Raw genomic sequence first — 23,230 nt, forward strand, 5'->3', positions numbered from 1 at the left:
AAACAGGGGCTCTTATCCTGCCAAAGGGAAATCAGTGATATTTAAAATGCCTTTTAAAGCACAGTGGTGGTATGATATGTTTACAAGTCTCAAATAACATGCCACCAAGACATCTTCAGCAGACGCTAAGTTTCGACTGGAGTGTTAACAGCCATGGTACTTGGAGAATTGACTACAGTAAGTATGGTATTACCATTTTCTGGGATTATCCTACCTAGGATAAAGAGGGTTTGGTGGGTTCATCTGCGAAATTCTGGCAAGGAGAATTGGAATTTGAATTCTAGAATTTAAGGTACCTTGGGGATTATCTCACCTACCTTCTCATTGACAGATGACGTAAAGGAGTTTTAGAGAGGGGTGTTGACTTTTATCCTGGAATCAAATGGCATGCTTACTTAGGCTGTCATTCGGATGGAAAGAAACCACCTTCTCTCTCTCATTCAAAACCAGAAAAAAGAGCTAGGGGCTAGGGATGGGGAAGAAATTAGAAAAGGTGAACTGGTTTCACTATGTGTGTAAGATTTCTGGATTAAGAGTTCAGAGGTGGAGGGCTACAGTCTTTTTCATTCAATGAGAATTTGACCAGAGCAAAAAAACTCAAGCCACAGGTCTCAAGGTGCTGCAGAGTAGTGACCAAGAAGGATGAGCAGGCCGAGTGAGCTTCAGGGTCACCTTCAACCCAGGCAACTCCACTTCTGTCTCTTTTCCATATTGAGCCTAATTGAAGAATGTATTGGAAGAACACATTCACGAGGCAGAAAAAATTTTAAAACAACAACCTGGGAGTAGATGTGCGTTCAGAAGGCCCCTGCAACCTGACATTCTGTGAGCTTTTGATTCTTGAGGGAAATTGTTCAGACGTGTGTGAACGAGGATGCAGGGTCCTGTCTCCCTGTGAGCACCGTTGTCAGCTGAGGAGGATGCAGCTTCCTACAAAGGGAGATCTGTTGAACCCCTGCAGGGAGGATAGTGCCATGCAGAGAGGGCATTCAGGTAGCATCAACTATAGAAGCTCCCTCCTCAAATTAGTCAATTTCCCCAAAGGAATTAGACAAATGCATCAGATTCAGAGATGCAAGATCTGTAGGTCACTTCAGGTAGCAGCTTAATCCACGAGTTGCCTCAAATAGACTGCTTCTTTGCAATGCCAAGAGATCATATTGTCTAGGCTCATCTCTCTTTGTAAGGGACAGGATCTTTTGCATCCTGATAAGGCCACAGTCTCTAGCATGGCCCATCCAAAAAAGGGTGGCACCCCATGTGGCAGTGTTCTAGGATATTGACAATGTCTGGAGACAGTTTTGGTTGTCACAACTGGAGGGGGGTTGCCCCTGGCATCTCACAAATAAAATCTAGGGACGGTGCTAAAAATCCTACAATACCCTCGGCAACTTTCCTCGGCAAAGAATTCTCCAATTCAAAATGTCAGTAGTGCTGAGATTGAGAAACCCGGACATGGAGCATCAAGGGGCTATTTCATGTGGACTCAGCATATTTAGTGGCAACACTCCACATATAAAGTGACTTTAAGGGGGTTGGGGCCACAGCACCTCTTAGTAGGTCTTCCCCTCCTGTGCCCTTGGAAACACGTGCAGTTTCCTAGGACTTGGTGAAGCATGGCTTGTGGACTCTTTGGTGTAGCCAAAAGAGCATATGATTCAAAGCCAAAAGATGGGGGATGGGACCTGCACCTGCCATCCATCAGCTGTATAATGTTAAGTGAGTTACCAAGCCTTCCTGGGTTTGTTTCTTTGCTGTGAAATGGGAGGGTAATTACTATCTTACAGATTGTCAGAAGGTTGGAATGAAATGATAAGTGCAAAAGCATCTTATAAACTCACTACTTTACTGTGGAAAAAAACGTTTTGGGTAATTTAAGGCTAACTCTTGCTGAATGATTGTTGTGGGAAAATAAGACTACAAAAATACTAAAAACACGTAAGGTCCATTCTAAAGTTATTTGATGAGAACCTCTCCCAGGAAGCCAGGGAGCGTGTGGAAAGTGGGTTCCTGAGTCTGCACACCTTTTTGAAGTAGGTACAACTTTAATAAGCTTGATCTCTAGAACACTGATCCTTCTCAGTGAGCACACTGAGAACATCTTCTCACTCATGGCATTTTTGTGTGTGGGTGTGAGTCCTCTCTAGGTTCTAGGAAATATTGCTGTATGTTATATCCTCTTCAGCTCTCCCCGAAGACATTTTTAAAATACTCTTTGATAGTGACTCCCCTCCCTGCCCATGCCCTTGGTGATGAGATGCCAACTCCTCAGCCTAACATCAAGGCCCTTCAGAATTGCACCCTAACCCTCCCTTCCAGCACTGACTCCTCCTGCAGGCTACAGCATACCCTGAACTTCCCAAATGCTCATTATTTGGGGGAATTGGGCAATACTTTCTAATACTTTAGCTTTGGGCACAATTATGGCTGTGTTTCTGTCTGACTGCTGCTTCCTCTGGGGTTTCTACTCCTTTTGCCTTGGAATGTTGGGTGGGAACTAGTGAAAACATTACAGACGAGAGGACAGATCTGTGTTTGTGTGTGTGCGTGTGTGGTGTGTGTGTGTGTGTGTGTGTGTGTGTATGTGTGTGTGTATGTGTGTAGGGGATCAAACCCAGGGCCTTGGATTTGCTAGGTAAGTGCTCTACCACTGAGCTACACTCCCAGCCCTGAGAATAGAAAAAATGGTAATAAAAAGAATGGAGGAACTTTAGATTATGTAGAGGGAAATGAGAGGGAGGTGGGTATGAAAGATGGTGGAATGAGACAGACATCATTACCCTATGTACATGTATGATTACACGAATGATATGAATCTACATCGTGCACAACCATAGAAATGAAATGATGTATCCCATTTGTGTACAATGAATCAAAATGCAGTCTATAAAAAATAAAAAAATAAAAAATAATAAAAAAAGACATTGTGTGGCCAGCCTACATTACAGCAGCTCCAGTTTTCCTGATGGTCTTTTCTAGTTCTACCTACTCAACTTGAACTTGGCACACCATCCCTGGCCTTCATTGACCACATTTCCGCCTTGTGTGGCTCTCTCCCTAGTTGTAACCCTGTGAGGGTAGGAACAGTGTCTAATCCACCTTGTCTTCTTTAACTCCTAGAAGAGAGCCCCACCTAGTTAGGGGAACATGTTGGCAGTCTCACCTTCACGTAGTCGTATTCACAAAGGTAGGAGGATTCCAAGTTGAAGTGCATGAAGTAAAGCTTGATCCGAAACCCCTCTGGGACGGTGATATTCCAAGTCACCTCTGAGTCACTGGGATAGGAGTCTGGATATCCAGGTGACTGGATCTGGCCAAACATGTCATTCAGCTCCACAGTGTGGGCCGAAGCCTTCAACAGGGAGAAGCACAGAGCGTGACAGAGAAGGAGCCACCTGAAAGACACGAATGTGGTCCTACTTACCTTCCTGAATGCAGGGCTCCAGCATTAAACCGAATCAGCACCTGGGAGACCAATTTCTCAGTGTATTCCTGCTGTAGTGGCTTTTTCCTACGGGCCTTGCCTACCTGGACTATAACATGAAAGCAAGGAACTTGATTTTTAAGGCTGCTTCTAGTTTTGCTCCTTTGAAAGTTCGATAAGAGTATTAAACTTTTTCAGAAAGTTACTGTATTATTATACCATTGAAAAGGTAACTTTCATAATTAGTTAAAAGTTGGTCTCGTTTCTTCAGTTCAGCTTCCTTTAAGAATCATAAATTGTTTATGCATTTTTCTAAAAAAAATAAGTAATAGTAACATGGTAATATTGGGATGAGATTTACACTCAGTGGTGAAATCTGAAGACCTTAAACCAAATGAATATGTTGAAAGACGTGTTGCATTACAAAATCAGTCACTGCATGCAAAATCTTGAATAAAATTGGAATGAGCAAAGGAGTTTTCTTGGTAAGGTTCTAATATAAGGGTGAAAAGCCTATAATGCATTTCTTTAGTAATCCGGTGTAACTATTTCAGAAAAGCAGGAAGGGAAACTCAGTAAAACTCACAGAACAGGCCAAGTGTGGACGATGCAATAAAGAGGTAGAATAACCCAGGCTGGTCTAAGCCCAATAATCAATGGGTGTCCAAAGATGTTGAATGGTCACTGCCACCAAGACCCAGGGACTTTGAATTCAAACAACCAAACACGACTCGACAGTGTCTCTTCTCACAGGTTCCTGCTCCCATTTCTGTTTTCTTTTAGTGGCATCCCCATCCACCCTCCGCCAGAAAGACTGCTATTCCTGCTGCTTTTTATGGCACATGTAATCGTCACCAAGTCTTTTTGACTCCTCTGCCTGTTTGGAAACCCATCTCGCCTCCTCTCCAGGCAACCACTTAATTTAAACCCTCTTATCTGGACTATTTCTATAGCACTCTCACTGGTTTTCCTACGCCCGTATACCATTCAGCAATCTTCTGCCAGACCTGGTTTCCTCTAACACCGATGCCACCAGCTGCTGCACTGTGTCTGCAGGTAAAACACCTGCCCCAGGTGGCTGATGAGGCCCTTTTGGGTCTGGTGCTGACCTGCCCGTCCAGCCCTACCTCAGTGCCAGCCGTGCCATCCATTTCCATGTGCCCCATGGCACATTCCCTGCTCACTGCTCATCTGCTGATGTCCCATTTGTCCTTCCTGGGCTGTGAATGATCTCTTCATCACTCCAGATTCCACAGCCCCCTATGGGAGCAGCCGCCGCACTGCGTGTCAGGGGAACAGCCTGTGAAGCTGAAGGTACTTGGGTTCAGTTCCCAATTCTCCCACTTATGGTTGTGAAAACGTGGGCAACTAGTTTCTCTGAGCTCTAGTTTCCACATATATAAGCGGGGATCATGATCCCTACTTGACAGGGTTCATATGAGCATTAGGGATCACATAGGTAAAGGATCTAGTGTAGAGTCTGCTGAATTGTAGATTATGAATGAAAGAAGGAAGGAAGGAAGGAGAGAGAGACTGACTGAGACTGACACACCAGTCTGAGATTTTAAAAAGTCAACGCTGGGAAACTATGCCAGCATTTTTGGATTAACGGTTCCGTCTTTGCTAATCAGGAAGTTGTTTCCTGGCCAGAACTCCCTGCCATGTATTCAGAAGTATATGTGCCTATACGCATACAGATGAATTTTTGAGTGTATAAACACAGCAAGATAACTACGTGCATAGATTATCTGACTCTTTCATGTAGTCCGTACATGAAAGATAAATAGATCAGTATAAAAAGGTCTGCAAGGATAGACACCAAGGTGTTAATAGTGGTTGTCCATGAATTGGAAATAGGAGTGTTTTTAGTTTTGTGCATGCAGAATATTCACTTTGGTCTGGAAGGATCATATGCTTGTTTTTCAATAAAAAGAAAATAAAGTAATCTAATTTTTTTCCAAGGCTTTTACAATGGCAGCATGTGGGATGCTATTAAGAAAACAAAATATTTTAATCCAATAGCCACTGTCAATATTTTTTTCTTACACCAATCTGTGAAGGAAGGTCCTCAGAGGCAGTGAGCAGGGAAGGCACAGGTCCAAGTTCTGCAGTGAATTAGGAAAGCTGAGTCCAGAAATTCCAATGCACAGGGCTCAGGCATCCTCATTTTTAAGTGAGGAAGGGTGCTGTCACTAACAGACTTGGGAGTTCAGGCTCATCCGTGCTGAGGAGGGGAGAGTAGATCAACTTGAGGCCCTGCCTTTATTTATCCTACCCATTTTAAGGAAGTGGTGGAGAGTCTGCGTTTGTTTTTTCCTTGATAACAATGGCTTCCCACAGGCCTGCTGTCCTCTGAAGCTTTGGAACATATTGGTTAAGTATCCAGTCCTAGGCAAACATTACTTCTGATTACTCCATCATGCTGCTTCCCCCAAAACAGGTGTTAGGCATGAGCTTTGGCTCCCAAACTGGACTTTCCTGCAATAGTGACGCCGGATTACGTAAGGCTGAAAGGTCAACTTTCTCCACGTCTGCTTTTTCCAGACCACATTGAGGAGACTCTCAGACTCCTCAGGCCAAATCTGTCAAAGGCTGGCCGGTGATCGTTCCATCTATCCTAGAGACCCGGTGCCATGTGTGGTAGGCCATTGGTCAGCGGGGGAGGAAAGCCTCTTTGGCGTTCAACACAGTTTCAAATGTATGAAGCGAATATCTCGTTTCACATAATGGGCCTGAGCATATGCTTGCTTGCTTGCTTTAGGGGCTATAAATCGAAGAATCTAAGTGGCAGATTTCATTCCCCATCACACCCTCTGAATGGTTTTGGCTTCTTATACACCAGGCACCAGCTGTACAATTCCTGACACCTGTTATCTATCCTGCAGCTCATCAAAGAGTTTAGCTACATTTGCTTGAAATGTCAAAAGTATCCAGAGCTGGGATTTCATGGGCTCCACCACAGGAGCAGGCCTTTGGGGTGTGTGACGATGCCTCGGACAACTGTGGTGGAGCAATGGGGGCACTTTCTAGCCTCTCTGCTCACTCCTCTCACTTCACCCTACACAGCACCAGGCCTCCCTTTTTAAGTTGAAGAGTTGGAAGGGACCATTTAGCTCCTTATGCTCCACCCTCATTTGACAGGTGATGAAAAGGATACCCCAAGAGATGTCACAGCATGCCCAAGACCATATGGTGAACTCACTTCAATGAGGAAGGGAATAACAAAAGCTCATAGAAGAAGTTGGGTCCATGCCCATATCATGCCCAGGCAGCTGGCCAAAGCAATTAACCCTGTGAAAAATAATTTAAAAATCCATGGCTTTGGGGAAATTTAAAAAATACTAATGCCTGAGCCCCTCTCTCAGGAGCTTCTGGTTTAATTGGCCTGGGCCAAAGCCTGGGCCTGGGCATTTAAAAGCACCACAGGTCATTCTAATGTGCACAGGAGTGATAGTCTAGTGGAACACACAAAAAAATGCTGTCCTTAGAGTCCACAGAAGATCCAAGTTTGAGTCTGGGCCTTTTCAAGATTATCAGCGTGACTTTGGGCAAGTTGTTTAACTGCTTTTATTCTCATTTATCCATAAATCCTTTGTCATTCCAAATTTGAAGATTAGGTGACACAATGCCCATGAAACTGTCCTTCAACCTCTGAAATGCTGTGTGCAGGTGATGCAAGACCATTTCCAGACTTTTCTAGTGAAGCACTTTCCTAGTAACTGCTTTGCTATTCAGCAATCGAGTTCAATTCAACAAATATTTACTGAATGCCTAGCAGGAAACAGACATCATGTTAGGTGCTAGTCCTACAAAGATGCAAACACTGATCTCCTAGCTTGTCACTGAAGTTGGCATTTAAATAAGGAGGTACTCCAAAGACAATAGGAGATATCTCTCCAAAGCACAGAACAGAACAAAGGAGGAGATGTGCACTCTGGGGGATGGAAATCAGAGAAAGGCAAGCGATATGTGAATGGGATCAAACCATCAGATCTTTTAGGTGGAAAATAAAGAGGAGGGTTTCTCCAGGTTGAGGGACAAGCACATGTAAAGACACAGGTTTGTTACTCAGTCCTGTATTTTGGTGTAGCTGGGGCATTGGGGGGGGGGGGATTCATTTCCTTAGCAGGTGATCAGTTCAAAGTAGAAGGACATAAATGCATTTTTTTTTTTTTTTAGGGGAAAGAAAAATGAAGTTTGGTGGCAGGTTTAAAACAACAATGGATTTAATAAGAATGAAATGTTTGAATTAACATTAAGGATTTGATTGGGATTCAGAGAGTTACCAAGCCTAAACTCCCCATTAGTTGGGGCTCAGCAAAGTTGCTAGGTGATGTTGCAGAAGAGAAACAGTCCCCAATTTAGAGGAAAATTAAAGGGAAAAAAGCTGTGTAGGAACGTGTATGTACAGAGTTATTCTGTTTTTCCTTCTTCACACTTTTGCTTCTAGAAGCATTAACACTTATAAGTAGCAAAACTAATCAGAGTGGTTGGTTTTCAGACCCACAGAAAAACCTTGTGAGGAATGTCTGGTAAGGAGCATCAAGTAAGATGAGGAATAAGAAATGATGAAGAGCTTCAAACCAATAGAATTTAAAGTTTAAAGTCCTAGGCTTCAGAATGCCAAATGATCCTTAAAAAAGAAAAAGAATTGTGATATCCCTTTAAGAGTCATTTGGTGCAATTCATAGCCTGATTCATGTCACCAGCTGCCTCTGATTTCAGTGAGAAATGCAGAAATTTATAGGGAACTGTAAAATGGGGACAGGTTTTGAGTTTTCTAAATTGAGGTTTAACTGGAAAACTTCTGAAGGTTTAGGAAACCACAGAGCTGGGCTGTGGGAAGCTGGTTTCTTTTCCGGTCAGGACAAATAAACCTACAAACACATATCTAACTCTCAAAGTGTTGGGAGAGAGAACTCAGTGCTCTTTGCAGAGGAGGAAAAGGAAAAATCAGCCTTGTGGGCAACAGGAGGAGGTCACATTGGCCAGTAGGCAGCACCCTGCGCTGGCAGAGGGAGAAATCCGAGCTTCAGCAGCGCCCGCCAGAGCAGGGCTCACCAACTCCAGCTTTCCAGGGGCACGTCTCCAGAGCCCAGGGGAGGCACCGCGTCCAGCCTCCCTTCAGAGCACGGCGGATGGGGACCCCCACCCCGGCCACCCACAGGACATGCAGGTGAGTCTGCCCAGAGACAGGACAGACCTTCCGGGCCACTTGACACTTGGTTCCTGAAGGGCGCAGTGCCCTCTTCTGCCCTGGCACTCACCTCATTCTCCTGCCTTGCACGCTCCTGGCCGCCTGGCCTTGGTCCCCTCTGCCCGACTTGTCTGTGAGATCGTCCCCGGTGTGGTGTCGGCGATGTCTTATCTTTGTTCTGAGGTCCCTGTGTGTCTCTGGAATTGGCTGGCATTCTCCATTCAGGTCACGCCTTCCCCTGCCTGCAACGGATCCCCTCTCCCCCTCTCCCTCTGGCTTTTCCTCTCTGCTCTCTCTCTTTGCTCTGACTGCTCTTGTGCACTCGGAATCTGTCTTCTTCCTTTAAAGATCTGCTCTGCCAGTCCCCTCCTTTATCCTGTGCGACTGACTCCAGCATTGGAGAGAAAACAACTGAGAGCTCAGATAGGTATTCCACCCCCCACCCTGCCCGTGTGTGTGTGTGTGTGTGTGTGTGTGTGTGTGTGTGTGGTGTGTGTGGAGGAGGGCGGGAGAGGGACAAAGTCTAATTTCTTTTCAGCCTCCCATGCCTGATGTCTAAATGTTTTTTGCTCTTCTTCAGGACATCAGCAAAGGAACATTAATGACAAAAAGAGCCAACTAAGAAGGCAGTTCTAGCATCTACACTAGGAAGAAAAAAGTGATGCAGATGCCAGATTCTCAGGCTGTCTGCAAAGGACCACAGGTCTTCCTGTGAACAGAGCCCCTGGCAGAGAGCGCACGGGGGCACCAAGCTCTGCAGTTAGCTACTTGTCTTTCCGTCCTTAAAAGCAACTCTTGTGCTATTTATGAACTCAGAGTGTGCAGAGGTCCAGTCCAGCCTAGGAAGGACCCGTCACAGCTAGGAGGCCACAGGTGTCACATAGGTGTAGCAAGACCTGGGTCCACATAAGTGTCTGTGGATGGTTTCTGGAGAACTGCAACACTGGACCTGGGCTGAGCTGAATAATAAGAAACACCCTCTCCCCAATACTGATGCCCTCCACGCTGATTGCTCCTCCACAAGAACTTCCTCACAATATAACAACCAGCACTGAAGAGGAAGAGGCAGGTTTGGGTGTGAAACACAGGTTTTATCGAGCATCTTTTCTGTGTTAAACACAGCGCTAGGCACAAATGTCATTTAAATTACTTTCACAAACTTGTGAGGGTCCTACGATTATATATTCTTTTTACAAATGAGGAAACTGAGGCTGAGATTATCTAACTTGCTAAGATTATCCAGCAATATATTTATTACTCCTCACTCCTACTACAACAGATTAATTGTCTTCAGTCATTTTCATATCTTGAGTAGATGGATAGTAATATTATTCCCATTTTTCAGATAAGGAAACCACCCAGAGAGGTTAAGTAACTTGCCCAGGATCACACAGCTAGAAAGTGAGGAAGAATTTGAGCTTTTATATACTGTATATCATTGCCTTTTACTAACACAATATAATGCATGGGGGATTTCAAACATATACATATATACACGGCATTCACAGAGAACCTCAATTTGATTCATTTTTGAAGAGAGCATTAAACTCAGAGACAGAACTTAGCTATAATCTTTTCTTTTTACCCAAGCTGGTTGTGTACTTTGGGCATAACATTTAACATCTCTGATCCTACTTTCACATTTGCAAAATGGAGGTTGTTATGAGGCTTGAATTGAGATTATGCCTGGGAAGGGGGCTATTTTAGTTGTCCAGAGGGCTACCTGCTACTCAAACCAAAGAGGCAAACGCACACATTCTTCCTCTAAGATACCACTCCTCTGGCACATAGCTGGGAGCCATGACTTGACTCTTTCTGTAAGTCCTGCCCCGCTTTTGCTCCAGTCTCATCATTTAACCACTCGGGAATGTCGGTCTGGCCAAGCCTGGCATTATCAGGAGACCGCGGTCAAGAACGCAGGTAGAAGTACATAGGATGAGAACATGTGTTTGAACTCAGGCACGGTTTTCGCAAAATGTTGCTTTCTGTTTCAGGCAGGGTAAGAGAAAACGCCTTTAAAATTCCCATTAAAAAGACTCTCAGGCTCCTCAGACATCAAATAACTCTCACAAAACAACATTTTAATGATTTAAGTGTAAATGAATCAGAAACACATGGACTGCATTTCTTTTGGAATACACAAGGGTTTTAAAACCAAAGGAGAAAGAACTTGGCAAGACGCACGCAGTGCTGCGCCGAGGGCCCTGCCCAGGAAAGACTCCCTGGGTTCATGCTGCCTCCGAGCCTGCCCTCCCTATTTTAGGGCACACACTGGGAAATGCAATCATCTGCTCTGGTTCTGGGCACAGAGGGAAGCGCTTGGAAGAGAAAGTCACCGGCTCCCTCTTGTAAAGTGTCATAGAACAATTAGGCCTCCCAGAATAATTTCCTGGCATGTTTTTTCGAGGCTGCCAATGTTCAATGGGAGGCATTTGAAATATGTTCTAAGCCAAGGTTCTGCCAATATACAGCAGATCTGATATGTGTGCTTCCCTGGGAGTCAGCCAGGCTCAGAGGAAATCTGCATGAGAACCGTAACTGGCTCAGTGAGCGATCTGGGGGACAGTCCGGGCAGATCCCATTGGTCCAACCGCATTTGTGACAGGGTCCAGTGCTTCTGATGTGAACTCCTGGGTGCCATTATCAGATCACGGGTGGGGCAGAGGAGGCAGGCAAGGGACACTGCTCTGGGACTCGGAGAACTGGGCTCAGTGTCTGTGGGCTATGTGTGACCTTAGGAGAGTCACCTCTTTTCTTGGGGGAGGACGTCAGTTTGCTCAGCCATAAAATCCAGGTATTGGACTCAGTTAAGCTCAGGAGCACACTAATGTGAACGTAGCGGTCGGGCACTGATATTGTGAAGCAGGCTGGGCGGATGGCTGGACCTGTAAAGAGAGTCAAGGTGTCTGGGTAGCCCTGGTCATCTTGGCACTCGCTTTTTCTGTGGTCACCCTAGTGTTATCATTACTCAGAATCCCTTCACAGATATTCAGAAAAAAAAAAAAAAAAGTGTTTGAAGGGATTTGAGGATTTAAAAAAAAAAAAGTTTGACAAAAGTGGTTTAAAAATGAATATGAGGAACTAATAGTTTATTTAGAATCATGAAAGTGGATGACGTTGGAGGTGGCCTCTTGGGTTACAGCCAGAGGGGCTGTCAGAGAACTTGCCTCTATGGGAATAAATGCTGCAGCTTTCCTACCGCTGGAGGATTTGGGTTTACATGTTTTACCAAAGTATTTATTCTGTGTAGCTCCTGAGTGCGAGTTTCTGGAATTCCATGAATGTGTCCGACAATGTAAAGAATTTGGGTGATGGGTTTTTTGGCAAAGCCCGAAATCCAGGCTTCCTATAGAATAGCTAAGAAACTGATAAATAGGTCCACAGATCATAGCTAGAATTAAACTTTGGGTCATTCAGCATATCAGCTAACAGTGTGGTGAAAGTCATGGCTTCTGAGCTCATTCATCAGAATAATGTGGGAAATTAAAAACAAAAATGCCAATCCTAGAGCTAGGTCCCAGGAGATTTAAATTCAATGAATCTTGGTAGGGCATCTGAATCTGCAATTGTAGAATCTCCTTTGGTGATTTTGCCATTTTTGGTAATGTAACATAATGGTGCATCTTATACTTGATGGAGTTTTAGATTTGATGAGATATACCTAGTAATACCACACTCTTCCATGTACATTATTGTGTGTAATATTCACATCTTTTTATAGAAGAAGACCCCATCATTCAGAAAAACTGAGTGTGTCTGTGAATGAAGGATCATTGTCTAGAGTCCAGGCCCCTGACCCCCAAATCTAAGGCTCTTTCCCCTCATCTGCAGACTCATAATTCTTGTGGACTTTGAATATTTGTGAGTCATGCTGTCCTATGATTACAGGATTTTTGGAGATGGGAAAAATAGTATATGGTTAAAAGATAAACTCTTAGGCTTTAATAGGGGCTAATTATGCCCCCCTCCAAACTCATATGTTGACTTCTTAACCCCAGGACCTCAGACTGTGACTCCATGTGGCTTACAAAGAGGTGATTAAGTTAAAATGGGGTCTATGGAGTAGGTTCCAGTCTAACAGGACTAGTGTCTTTTGAAGAGATGGAGACACAGTCATGAAGGGGAAGATCACAGGAAGAAGACGGCATCTGCAGACCAAGGGCAAAAGCCTCAGAAGAAACCAATCCTGTAGCACTTGATGCTGGACTTCTAGCCTCCAGAATTCTGCAAGAATACATTCTGTATTAATTAATATAATAATGTTTAATTAATTACTATTAATATATTAACATACCATCCACACCTCCCTTATTTCACTCACCTAATCCATTCTGCACCAATTATGGTCCTATCTACTCACAGTGTCTCCCCTCCCCGGAAGTTCCCCAGGAACTAGAGTCACATGGAGTAAGCTGACATGACCAGACAGGAGCCAGCAGCCACAGGAAAGCAAGCACTCAGCTGGAGTCCCACCATGTTGGGGCAGCTCTCAGATCTGGGAGGAGGTAGGACCCTCACTTCCCTAACTCCCTACTGCTATTTCCTGACCATTACTTCCCACCCTCCTTCCAAATTCTCCTGTTCTTTTTCCACTCTGGCTGCTCCACACCCTTCTCACCTCTGTCACTTCCCTCATTCTTTCCATAAGAACTTATGTTTGTGGCACCGTTGTTCACGCTCCTTGCCAATCTCTCCCAATACCCTGGTGACACTGGGCTCTTGGTTCCTTGAACTTTTCATCTCCATCTTTGAAGAAATATTGGTTTCAATTTTTTGAGAAATGAAAACAAGGACATTAAGTCTCAGTCTGAAAGGATCTTCCAAGACCCAAGTGGGACACATCGTAGAAGAGTTATACCTAATTCATTTACTAACCTTTCCATATATCAAGGAAAAATTTCTTAAAAATTACTAAAGGAAACAGAAACTAAGTTGCCCACAAAAGAATGAAAATCAGATGAACATCAGACTTCTAAGTTGCCATCCAGAAAGAAGGGGGAAATAGAGGATAGTTTAATGTGTATCATGGTTTGAATAGGAGGTGTCCCCCAAAAGCACCCGTGTGAGACAATGCAAGAAGGTTCAGAGGAGGAATGATTGGGTTTTAAGAGTATTAACCCAACCAGTGATTTAATCCCTGATAGGGCTTCGCTGAATGAGAACTGAAGTGGTAGGGTGTGGCTGCAGGAGGTGGGAATTGGGGTGTGGCTTTGGGTATGTATTAATATCCGATGAATGGAGTCTCTCTCTCTGCTTCCTGTTCCCTCTGCCACGCATTCTGGAACAATACTCTGCCTCACCTCCAGCCCCGAGGAATGGAGTTGACCTTCTATGGATTGATCCTTCTGAAACCGTGAGTCCTCAAATAAACTCTTCCTCCTCTACATTGTACTGGTTGGGTCAGTTAGTCACAGCAATGAAAAAGTTGACTAAAACAATGTACAAAAGGCAAGAACCACTTTTAAACTTATAATTGTATATAGGTCAAAAGATACTATGTGTGATTGAAGCTAGAACAAGGATATATTCAGACTTTAAAAATTTACCTTTGAAGACCTTTTCAGAAAGAATTACTGAAGAATGTGCACCAAGAGGGAGAAAAATTATTAGAGGTAGTGTTGGCAATACAATGGAGAAATGACCTTATGGTTTAGAAGATATGAGGTATCTCCCAAAAGTCCATGTGTGAGACATTGCAAGAAAGCTTAGAGATGAAATGATTGGATTATGAGTGCCTTAATAACTTAATCAGTGCATTAATCCCCTGATAGACATTAATTGGGTGGTAACTGTAGACAGGTAGAGTGTGGTTAGAGAAGGTGAGTTGCTGGAGGCATGCCCTTGGGGTTTATAGTTTGTCTGTGATGAGGGGAGCAGTCTCTTTTTCCTGGTGGCCATGTCCAGAACCACTTTCCTCTACCACACTCTTCTGCCATGATGTTCTGCCTGATTTCAGGTACAGAGCAGTGGAGTTGGCCATTTGTGAAATGAAACCTCTGAAACCATGACCCTCAAATACGTTTTTCTTCCTCTAAAATTGTTCTTGTCAGGTCTTTTGTTCACAGTGGCAAAAAAGCTAACTAAAACAAATGGGTATGCTCATACAATGCATGTGGGAATATAAAGTGACACAGTTTTCTAAAGTGCAATCTGGGACTATTAGTAAAATAAAAATGTACTTATCTTGACAATCAACAATTTTACTTTAAAAATACCCTCACATATGTAAACATTTTTGTTGTAGTATTGTTTGTCAGGGAGAAAAATGGGCCTCAACAAAGAATGGTTATAAAGTGCTATATTCTTGTCATGAAATATTAAACACTAATTATAAGGAACAAAAATGTTCTATATGAATCAATATGGATTTGGCTCCAGATCATTTTGCTGCCTGGAAAGAGGAGGTTGAATAATGATACATGTATTAAGTCTACTACTATTATTGTGTTATTGCCATTTATGCATTTAGTTTTGTTAATATGTGCTTTTTACATTTATGTGCTCCAATGTTGGGTGCATTTATATGTATAATTCTTATATCCTCTTGATCCCTTTAACATTATACAGTGGTCATCTTTGTCTTTTGTGACCAATTTTGACTGACAGTCTATTTTGTGTGGTATAAGTTTAGCCTCCCCTGCTCTCTTTGTTCACCATTGCCTGTAGTATCTTTCACCATCCTTTTACTTTCACCTTATGTGTATCATTAAAGGTGACATGAGTCTCTTATAGGTAACAAATTATCTCATATTGGTTTTTACAAAAAAAATCTTGTCATTCTGTTGGCTGTAGAATTTTATCCATTTACATTTAATATAATTATTGATGGGAAGGCTTAAATTATTGTTGTTTTGCTAATTGTTTTCTGTTGTGAAGTTCTAGTGTTTCTTTTCTCTTTCTGTCTGTCTTCTCTTGTGATTTGATTTATCTGTAGTGGAGTGGTATGTTTGTATTCTTTTGTCTTCTCTATTTATATACTTCCAAGAGATTTTAACTTTATGGTTATATAAAGCATCTTAGAGTTATAAAATTCTATTTTAACCTAATAATGACTTAGCTGCAATCACATACAAAAACTGCACTTTTACAACTTTTCTGTTTTATGATATTGTTGTCATACTTTGCATGTTTTTACATGGTGTGTCCACTAGCAAATCATTATAACTATAATTTGAATATTTTTGTCCTTTAATTTTTATTGTACAGTTAAAAGTGATTTATGCACCACCATTACATATAAGAGTACAGATGTTTCTTGATTTAAGATGAAGTTATATTTCTATAAAACCATTGTGAACTGAAAATATCATAAGTCAAAAATACTTTTAATACACCTAACCTACTAGATATCACAGCTTAGAAACATGGTAGACTGCAGAGGATGGGTTGTTTAGATCACATGGTTAAGTGGGCTTGCTGTCACTATTCAGTGTCATGAGAGTGTCGTATTTTGTATTACTAGCCAGTGAGAAGATCAAAATTCATAACTTGAAGTACATTTTCTACTGAATGTGTGTCACTTTTGCACTATCAGAAAGTTTAAAAATCATAAGCTGAACCATTGTAAGTTGAAGACCATCAGTATTCTGAATTTGACTACATGTTTACCTTGGGGTTTGAGCCATAATCCCAAAAGAATCAATTCTGAACAGTATAATTCTGAATGTCAAAAATATGGAAAGATAAAAGTATCAGAAGTACAATTCTAGAAAAATAATTTAAAAATTCCTTAGAAGACATGTTTTAAACTGTTTTTAAAAAGGAGATTTGAGAAACACATAAAAAAATGACAGAACACTTCATAGAAGAACACTTTACACAACAAAATAGGCGAAAATAAAATATTTTTGCAAGCAGAAACACTCTGAAGAATATTAATGATAGCAATAGCCTCACAGGTATAATGGTTATGAATGACTAATCATATTTATAAAGAAAATAGGTAAAAGAGTGAGATATAAATGTATCTCACTCTGGTTGATAATTGTGTCTACCAGCTTTATAACATCTGAAACGCAGTAATGGACAACTTTAGTCTTTTGAAGAGATCAATCAAATACCATGACAATAGATCAAGCACCAGGCAGTACCAGGTGGCACTTACCCCAGGCACCCCAAAAAGCAGAAAGCCAGCTGACTCTGTACCACACACATATGGTATCTCCTCTCTGAGCCAGATGGGTGCATATTTAGATAGTGATGACAGCAGAGGCAGCAACTGAATCCCACTCACACCTTTCCTCAGATCAGGGTGTGGATTCAGCCATGTTGGAGATTGGAGGAGCTGATGGCTGGGTCAGGAGATAGTGGCACTGACCAAAGCCGTGACTGAACAGGTACCAACATCTCCAAGGCTGGTGGGGCCAGCAAGGGCTTCAGTCCAGGAACTTCTATTCCCCATCAACCCTCTTGCCTCCACCTTGCATAGCGTTGAGGTCTATAACACCCCTGAAGTATCTGCCAGTTTTAGCATCTGGTCTTCTCTTGGATGATGCTTGAGACATCAGCCATGCTCTAGCCATGTGGGTGATCCCAACTATTTCCAGTTGATTCTATCCTTTCCCTTCACAAAATTGGAGCCAATAATAGGAATCATTCACTTCCCAACATTAACTCACTCTGGGTCACTACCACATATGCCATCAGGCCAAATACAGAAATCTTGGGAAATTTTATTGTTCATACACGAAGATAAACAAAAAGTCACCCCTTCATTGGTTGACGATGTCTCAATGTTTTTACATGCAGAATGTTTACATACAAAGCCAGCTTGTAATAGGAACTTTTGTGGAGTTAAATTTGCAAAACAATGAATAAAACAAATTAGAACACTAAAAGTCTTTATGCAATTCTTATCCTTGGTATTAGAAATGATGAGATGAAATATTCAGCATACAGAATTGTAAAACATAATGCTAACACTTTAAAATAGTAGAAAAATGCTAAAAATGAAAATGAAAAACCAAAAAAAAAAAAAAAACTAAAGAGAAAATCTGACATATAAAAAAGTATATTACCAGGATACATTATGGGCAGTTGCAGAAAGGTTGTTCATAAGAACTGGTCATCTTTTACAATCATTAACTATATTTTGAAGTCTTGCATCATGATGAGTAACTGTTTTTCTTTCTTTTAGAACATGGAAGCTTGGAGAACACATTCACATTCATTTGTTCTGTGGCCCTGCTCTTTTTAAAACTCTGACATGATTTGAAATACACTGGCATGAACACTCCCTCTTGAATTTTCTCATCTTCTGTTCCATACTTCTATGTTGTGTGGGGCGTACAGAAAACCATTCCTCATTTATTCAAAGATAGACCACGAATTTGGTGGAAACAATACTGGTAATCGAATACCATTGCGTAAGTGTCTTCTTAACCTATCCTGCACACAATTAATTTCAAATTAGTCAGTAACTTTGCTGGATTATTCAGGCAAATATGGCTTTAATTCACTAAGAGCTCCTGGAATTTCATCAGCTGGAAGGAACGCTAATGCAGACAAGTGACACATTTTGAAACGAAAATTTTTGCATTGCTCTATCACATGGTCAATCCATTCATCTGAATTTCCTCCCAAATGCACTGGGATGAATGGAAAAACACAAAACTTTTTTGGTTTCACATTGAAATTTATCTTTATAGGTCTTAATCATATCTAATTCTGACTGTATAATTACAATTTGAGAATTCAATTGAAGTGATTCAAAGTTCTTAAAATCTTCAAATAAGCATTTATAAAGGGTTTCAGTTTTTCTAGTAATTAACATGGAAACAAATGAATAAATTTCAGAGTTTTCAGGTCCAAAAGGGACATAACTTGTATATCATATTTGATTAAAAAAATAGCAAGAGACAGTTTTGAATGTGCCATCCATTAGGCAAATGAAAAGGCACTAGTGCTTTTTTAACGTTAGATTTAGTGTAAGTCTGCTTCTTCAACAGACAAATCCTTAACCAAACCAGTTCACCAAATAATGTGTTCTGTAACACTGGAGGAACCTCCATATTACTAAGTATTTTGGGGTTGGAAGGTTACTGAACTTGTCAAATTCTTTTTATTCTCTATGTGAGCAGGGGCAGAGATATAACATGATTGGATCATTTGGCAACTTTCCTGGTGCAACCAAAATTACCTCCATTCCTTCTCCAGAATTCAACCTTCTACCTACAAGGGGAATTACAATGCCTTATGGATTTTCCTTGGTAGAATGAGGTTCTTTACTTTTTTTTTTTTTTTTTTTTTTTTTTTGTGGTGCTGGGGATTGAACCCAGGGCCTTGTGCTTGCTAGGCAAGTACTATACCAACTGAACTATATCCCCAGCCCTAGAATGAGTTTCTTTTCTCATTCTGCTTTCAAATCTTCTTTTTTTGTCTTTGCTTTTAGATGATTTGATTGTAGCATGTCTTGAGATGTTCTGATTTGATTTGATCTTGCTGAGGGGCCTTTAAGCTTCATGACTCTGGATGTCCAAATGTTTCTCCAAAGATATAGGAAGTTTTTAGTCATTATTTCCTTATATAAGCTTACTGCATCTTTCTCTCCCTCTTCTCTTTCTGTAACCCCCATTGTTCATATACTCTTTTCTTAATAGTATCCTTATGGTTTCTTCACTCTGGTTAATTGTTCTTTTTTTGGTGCCTCTGTTTGACTAATTACAAATGTTCTCTCTTTAAGTTTGCTGTTTCTTTCTTATGCATGTCTGAATCTGCCACTGAAACTTTACTTTGCACTTTTCAGTCCTACTATTGTATTCTTCAACTTTAGGGTTTCTATTTTGTTCTTCTTTATGATTTTAATTTCCTTTTAATTTTGTTTATACATTGTTTTCCTGATTTCCATTGGTTGTCTATGCTCTCTCTCATCTCATTTAACTTAAGAGATATCTTGTGTTCTTTAACTCAACTCATAGCTCTCCATTTCTATAGGAATGATTGCTGGAGTTTTAAAAGTTTCCTTTGGTGATGCCATGTTCTCCTGTTCTTTACTATTCCTGTAGCTTTAAGTTAGTACATTTGAAGGAGCTAACACCTCTTCTCATCTTTACAGATTGTTTTCAGCAATCTGAAAAACCCTCTCCTGTTGGGTCCCTGGACTGATGTCCTCCAGTTGAGTGAAGTTGTTGAGACTACAGAAGTATCTGCAGTTGTTGGGCCTGTTACCAGGGGGCTGAGTGGGCATGGATCATGTGGTCTCTGGGAAGACTGAATGGCCTCTAGGACCTTGATATTGGGACAAGAGTCTGTTTCAGGCTTCCCTTCTGGGTCCACAGATCATGGGCCTATTAGTTGTGACTCTCCTGTTAGCTCTGGTCTGGCCTGTTAGCTGTTTCTCCCTGGGCTGCCGAGGTGGCTGCAGTCAATCAGAACTGTTGCTGGACTGTGGCTGGGAGAGGAACCATTCAGACTGCTGCTTAAAGGCCCTCAGCTGAGACTGAGTTCTGGAGGACTGAGATGACTGTGCCTCTTCTGGGCTCCTGGGAAGTCAGAACTGCTCTCAGACCACAGATGAGAGGGTCAAGAGGTGAGTTTCAGGGTCCTCTGAGGGACTAAGGTTGGAAACCTACCTTCTAGGGCACATGGAATCATTTCTCCCTTCAGAACCCCAGGTTCCACAGATCCCATAAAGACATTTTTGTCCACGTACAAGTACCAAATTCCTGTTGCTATGGGGGAACCAGTCAGGGGACTTCCTATTCTACCATCTTACTGACCCAGACAATTGACCTTTATTATGATCATTGATATTGTTGGGTTCTAGTGTATAATGTTGCTTTATGTATTCTATTTGTCCCATTGGTTCTTTGTCCCCTTTGTTTCTATTTTTCTTTTAGTCCTCTTTTATATTAATTTACATTAGAAATAGTGCACGTATTGGTTTCTTTTTATTTCCTTTATTAGTTTATTAGTTATAATTCTTTGTTTTGTTTGCTTTGTGAATTAACTATCACTGTATAATTTGACCTGATTCATGTGTGCCCTACGAACCTTTTAAAATGTTTCCATCTTCCTGCTCAGCATGATTTTACCAATGTGACAATAATTTTTTTTAATGTTATGAGCCTCAAATGCATTGGTATTATTTTATTTAAGCAGGAAATTATTTTTTAAAGATTTAATGATAATGAAGAGAATCTCATGTATTTGCCCATGTAGTTAATGACTTCTAGTGCTTTTCATTCCTTTGTGTTGCATATTTCCATTTGGTATTATTTTCTTCTGTCTGAAGGACTTCCTTGAATGATTCATTTAATATGGGTCTGCTGGTGATAAATTTTCAAACTTTTGTAAATATGTATAAGTTTTTAATTTGCTTCTGTTTTTAAAAGTTATTTTCACTAGAAGCAGAAGAGTCTATGTAATTTTGAAAGTTAGGAAAGACATAATTAAAACAAGAGTTTACATACATCAAGTGCTTAGTATAAGCCAAAAGTACTTTGAATTAAGCCTTACTATTGTTTGTAGTGCAGACTTGAAGACTGAGACTCCGAGAGGTTAAATAAGTTGTCCAGTATCATACACCTGGCAAGTGACAATGTTTGTGTATATTAGAATCTGTAATCTTAACTACAGTGTTCCATTGCCTATTAAGATAGAGAGTGTGTCAACAGACATTCCAGAAAATGTTTCATGCTTATATTTCTGATAAAAAACAATAAAGTCATTTGATAGTCATTCCAGACTTTCTGAGACAGTGTTTTCAACAGAAAACTCCTGGGGCTCTGTGAATTCATCCAGCTGCCCAGAGAACGTGATCAGCAGAGCTCCATCAAATAGCCAATTGGTCAAAGTCATTTCCCAGCATCTGATCAAAGTAGCCCATTGGAAATTAGGAAGGGAGCCTATGCTATATGAAAGAGCCTTCTCCAAATACCCCGGGGATGTGGCCAAATGGTAATAGGATACAGGACAGAAGACCTGGGGTTTAGTCCTGCTTTTTCCATTATTTCTGGTGGTATGAATCTTTATAGATAAGCTCACCTCCCAGAGCCTTAGTCTCCTTTACTGTGATGTAATGATAACATCTTCTCAACCCATTCTTCAGTGTTTCCCCATGAATCACAGAGTTATGAGCTGAACATTCTGGAAAATCTCAAAATCACTTTGCTGTCTGCCATCTCCTCCAGTAAGTCTTCCTGACTGCTTCCTCCCTCACATGTCTCTAGCTAGAGGCACCATTCCAGATTTCCCGTTTGAGTTAACTATCTGTGTTCACCTTGTGTTATGATCATTTATATCTGTATCTCGGACTTCCTATCAAACTGTCAGCTCCTTGAGGAATGTACCTATAACTACCTCATTGCTGAATTCCCCAAGGTGACTTGCACAATACTTCATATATTTAGGAGTGCTTTTTAGTCCATGAATATGTGTTGAATTGATAAAAAGAGTACCTGAATGAATAATATCAGATATGATATTGGACAGAAAATTCCAGAAAGTCTCTGTTGGACCTTGGTGAAGATCTTTACAAAATTGTCCCTGATAGGTTTATATTATTTTCATCCTCATTGGTTTGAGATTTTTAAAAAATTTTAGTCACTTATCTTGATGTGCTCCTGTGTGTCTGGCTCAAAGCTGTATCTGAAATGTACTCCAGGTCTGATGTATTATGCTCAGAGAAAGGTCAGGAACACCCTTCACCATCTTGTTCATGGTTGATATTTCTTCCTGCAGAATGTATACTATGGGTCATGCGGACTTCCCTGTGAATGATGGCATTTATCTTCTTATTAATATCCATGCCAAGTCTCAGCAGTGAATGGGACAAATGCTAAAATGTCTCCACCTGTCTGTCATTCCTCTGCTACTGTTCTAGATGAAGCTCTCACTGTGCTTTCTGGAAATTTCTGAGCCCTTCTGAACTGGCTTTCCTTTTTATAAGCTCCCACTTTGAATCCATCTTTTACTATGTACACCAGCAATCCTTCTCAAACACAGATTGAGAAGCAGTAATGGATGGAGCCAGAGACAAGAACTTGAAGCCTAATATATCTAGTGGTGAAGGGAGACCGCACATATCCTAGACCTAGGGGAAATCTTCCCTCACTCAACCTTGCTCCTCATTTGTTGGGAGAAATGGGAGATATTACAGGATAATCTCTTTTTACTGTACCTGGTACGTGGTTTAGTAATTAAATGTTATTAACAATACCTTTATCATAATCAAGTTTATGTGGGTTTGAACAAGTCACACTTGGTCTTTGAAGTTCAGTTTCTTAAATAGACTATTTAAGATCTCATTCTGCTCCAATGGCTGATATTAATATAGAATCTAGGTTTGGATCATTTTCTTCTTTTGTTTTTTCATGTTGTTCATGTATCTTCCCCTCTAGCAGTGCAGATCTGGGGTATTGTAGTTTCCCCCCATAGGCTTATAGTGACCTTATAGATTTCTAAAACCTTTTCTTTAAAGGGGAGATCAATATTAGCAGTGCCCAGTACAGACAATATGCAACCCTAAACCAAATAGCCCCTATGAAGATGTTAGCAATGTTGTCATAATAAACAGAGTGAGTTCAATTATTATCTACAGTATAACAAATAGGTTTGCAATAAGTCTGCAGTTTCTAATGGAGGACAAAGAGGATGGGGAGGAGTGTAGG

At 41.2% G+C, this 23,230-nt stretch overlaps 1 protein-coding gene and 1 long non-coding RNA gene across 7 annotated transcripts in view; one reads left to right on the plus strand and one right to left on the minus strand.

Moving 5' to 3' along the window:
- Masp1 (MBL associated serine protease 1) overlaps positions 1–9,053 on the minus strand; it is a 67,816-nt gene extending 58,763 nt beyond the window's left edge. Inside the window, exons 1-2 of one of the 3 annotated variants that reach the window (XM_047565308.1) lie at positions 8,692–9,053; positions 3,164–3,395 (exon numbers count right to left, since the gene is read on the minus strand). In XM_047565308.1, the coding sequence (XP_047421264.1) occupies positions 3,164–3,395; positions 8,692–8,696 (237 nt within the window). In that variant the 5' untranslated portion in view covers positions 8,697–9,053. The remainder of the gene's footprint in view (positions 1–3,163; positions 3,396–8,691) is intronic. The other 2 variants (XM_047565307.1, XM_047565309.1) reach the window with 2 other exon arrangements.
- LOC124993451 (uncharacterized) overlaps positions 8,122–23,230 on the plus strand; it is a 31,714-nt gene continuing 16,605 nt past the window's right edge. Inside the window, exons 1-6 of one of the 4 annotated variants that reach the window (XR_007110312.1) lie at positions 8,122–8,600; positions 8,970–9,048; positions 12,984–13,126; positions 13,928–13,974; positions 17,758–18,839; positions 19,675–20,148. This is a non-coding gene — a long non-coding RNA (uncharacterized LOC124993451). The remainder of the gene's footprint in view (positions 8,601–8,969; positions 9,049–12,983; positions 13,127–13,927; positions 13,975–17,757; positions 18,840–19,674; positions 20,149–23,230) is intronic. The other 3 variants (XR_007110311.1, XR_007110309.1, XR_007110310.1) reach the window with 3 other exon arrangements.

Source organism: Sciurus carolinensis, chromosome 9, assembly GCF_902686445.1.
Source record: "Sciurus carolinensis chromosome 9, mSciCar1.2, whole genome shotgun sequence".
NCBI lineage: Eukaryota > Metazoa > Chordata > Mammalia > Rodentia > Sciuridae > Sciurus > Sciurus carolinensis.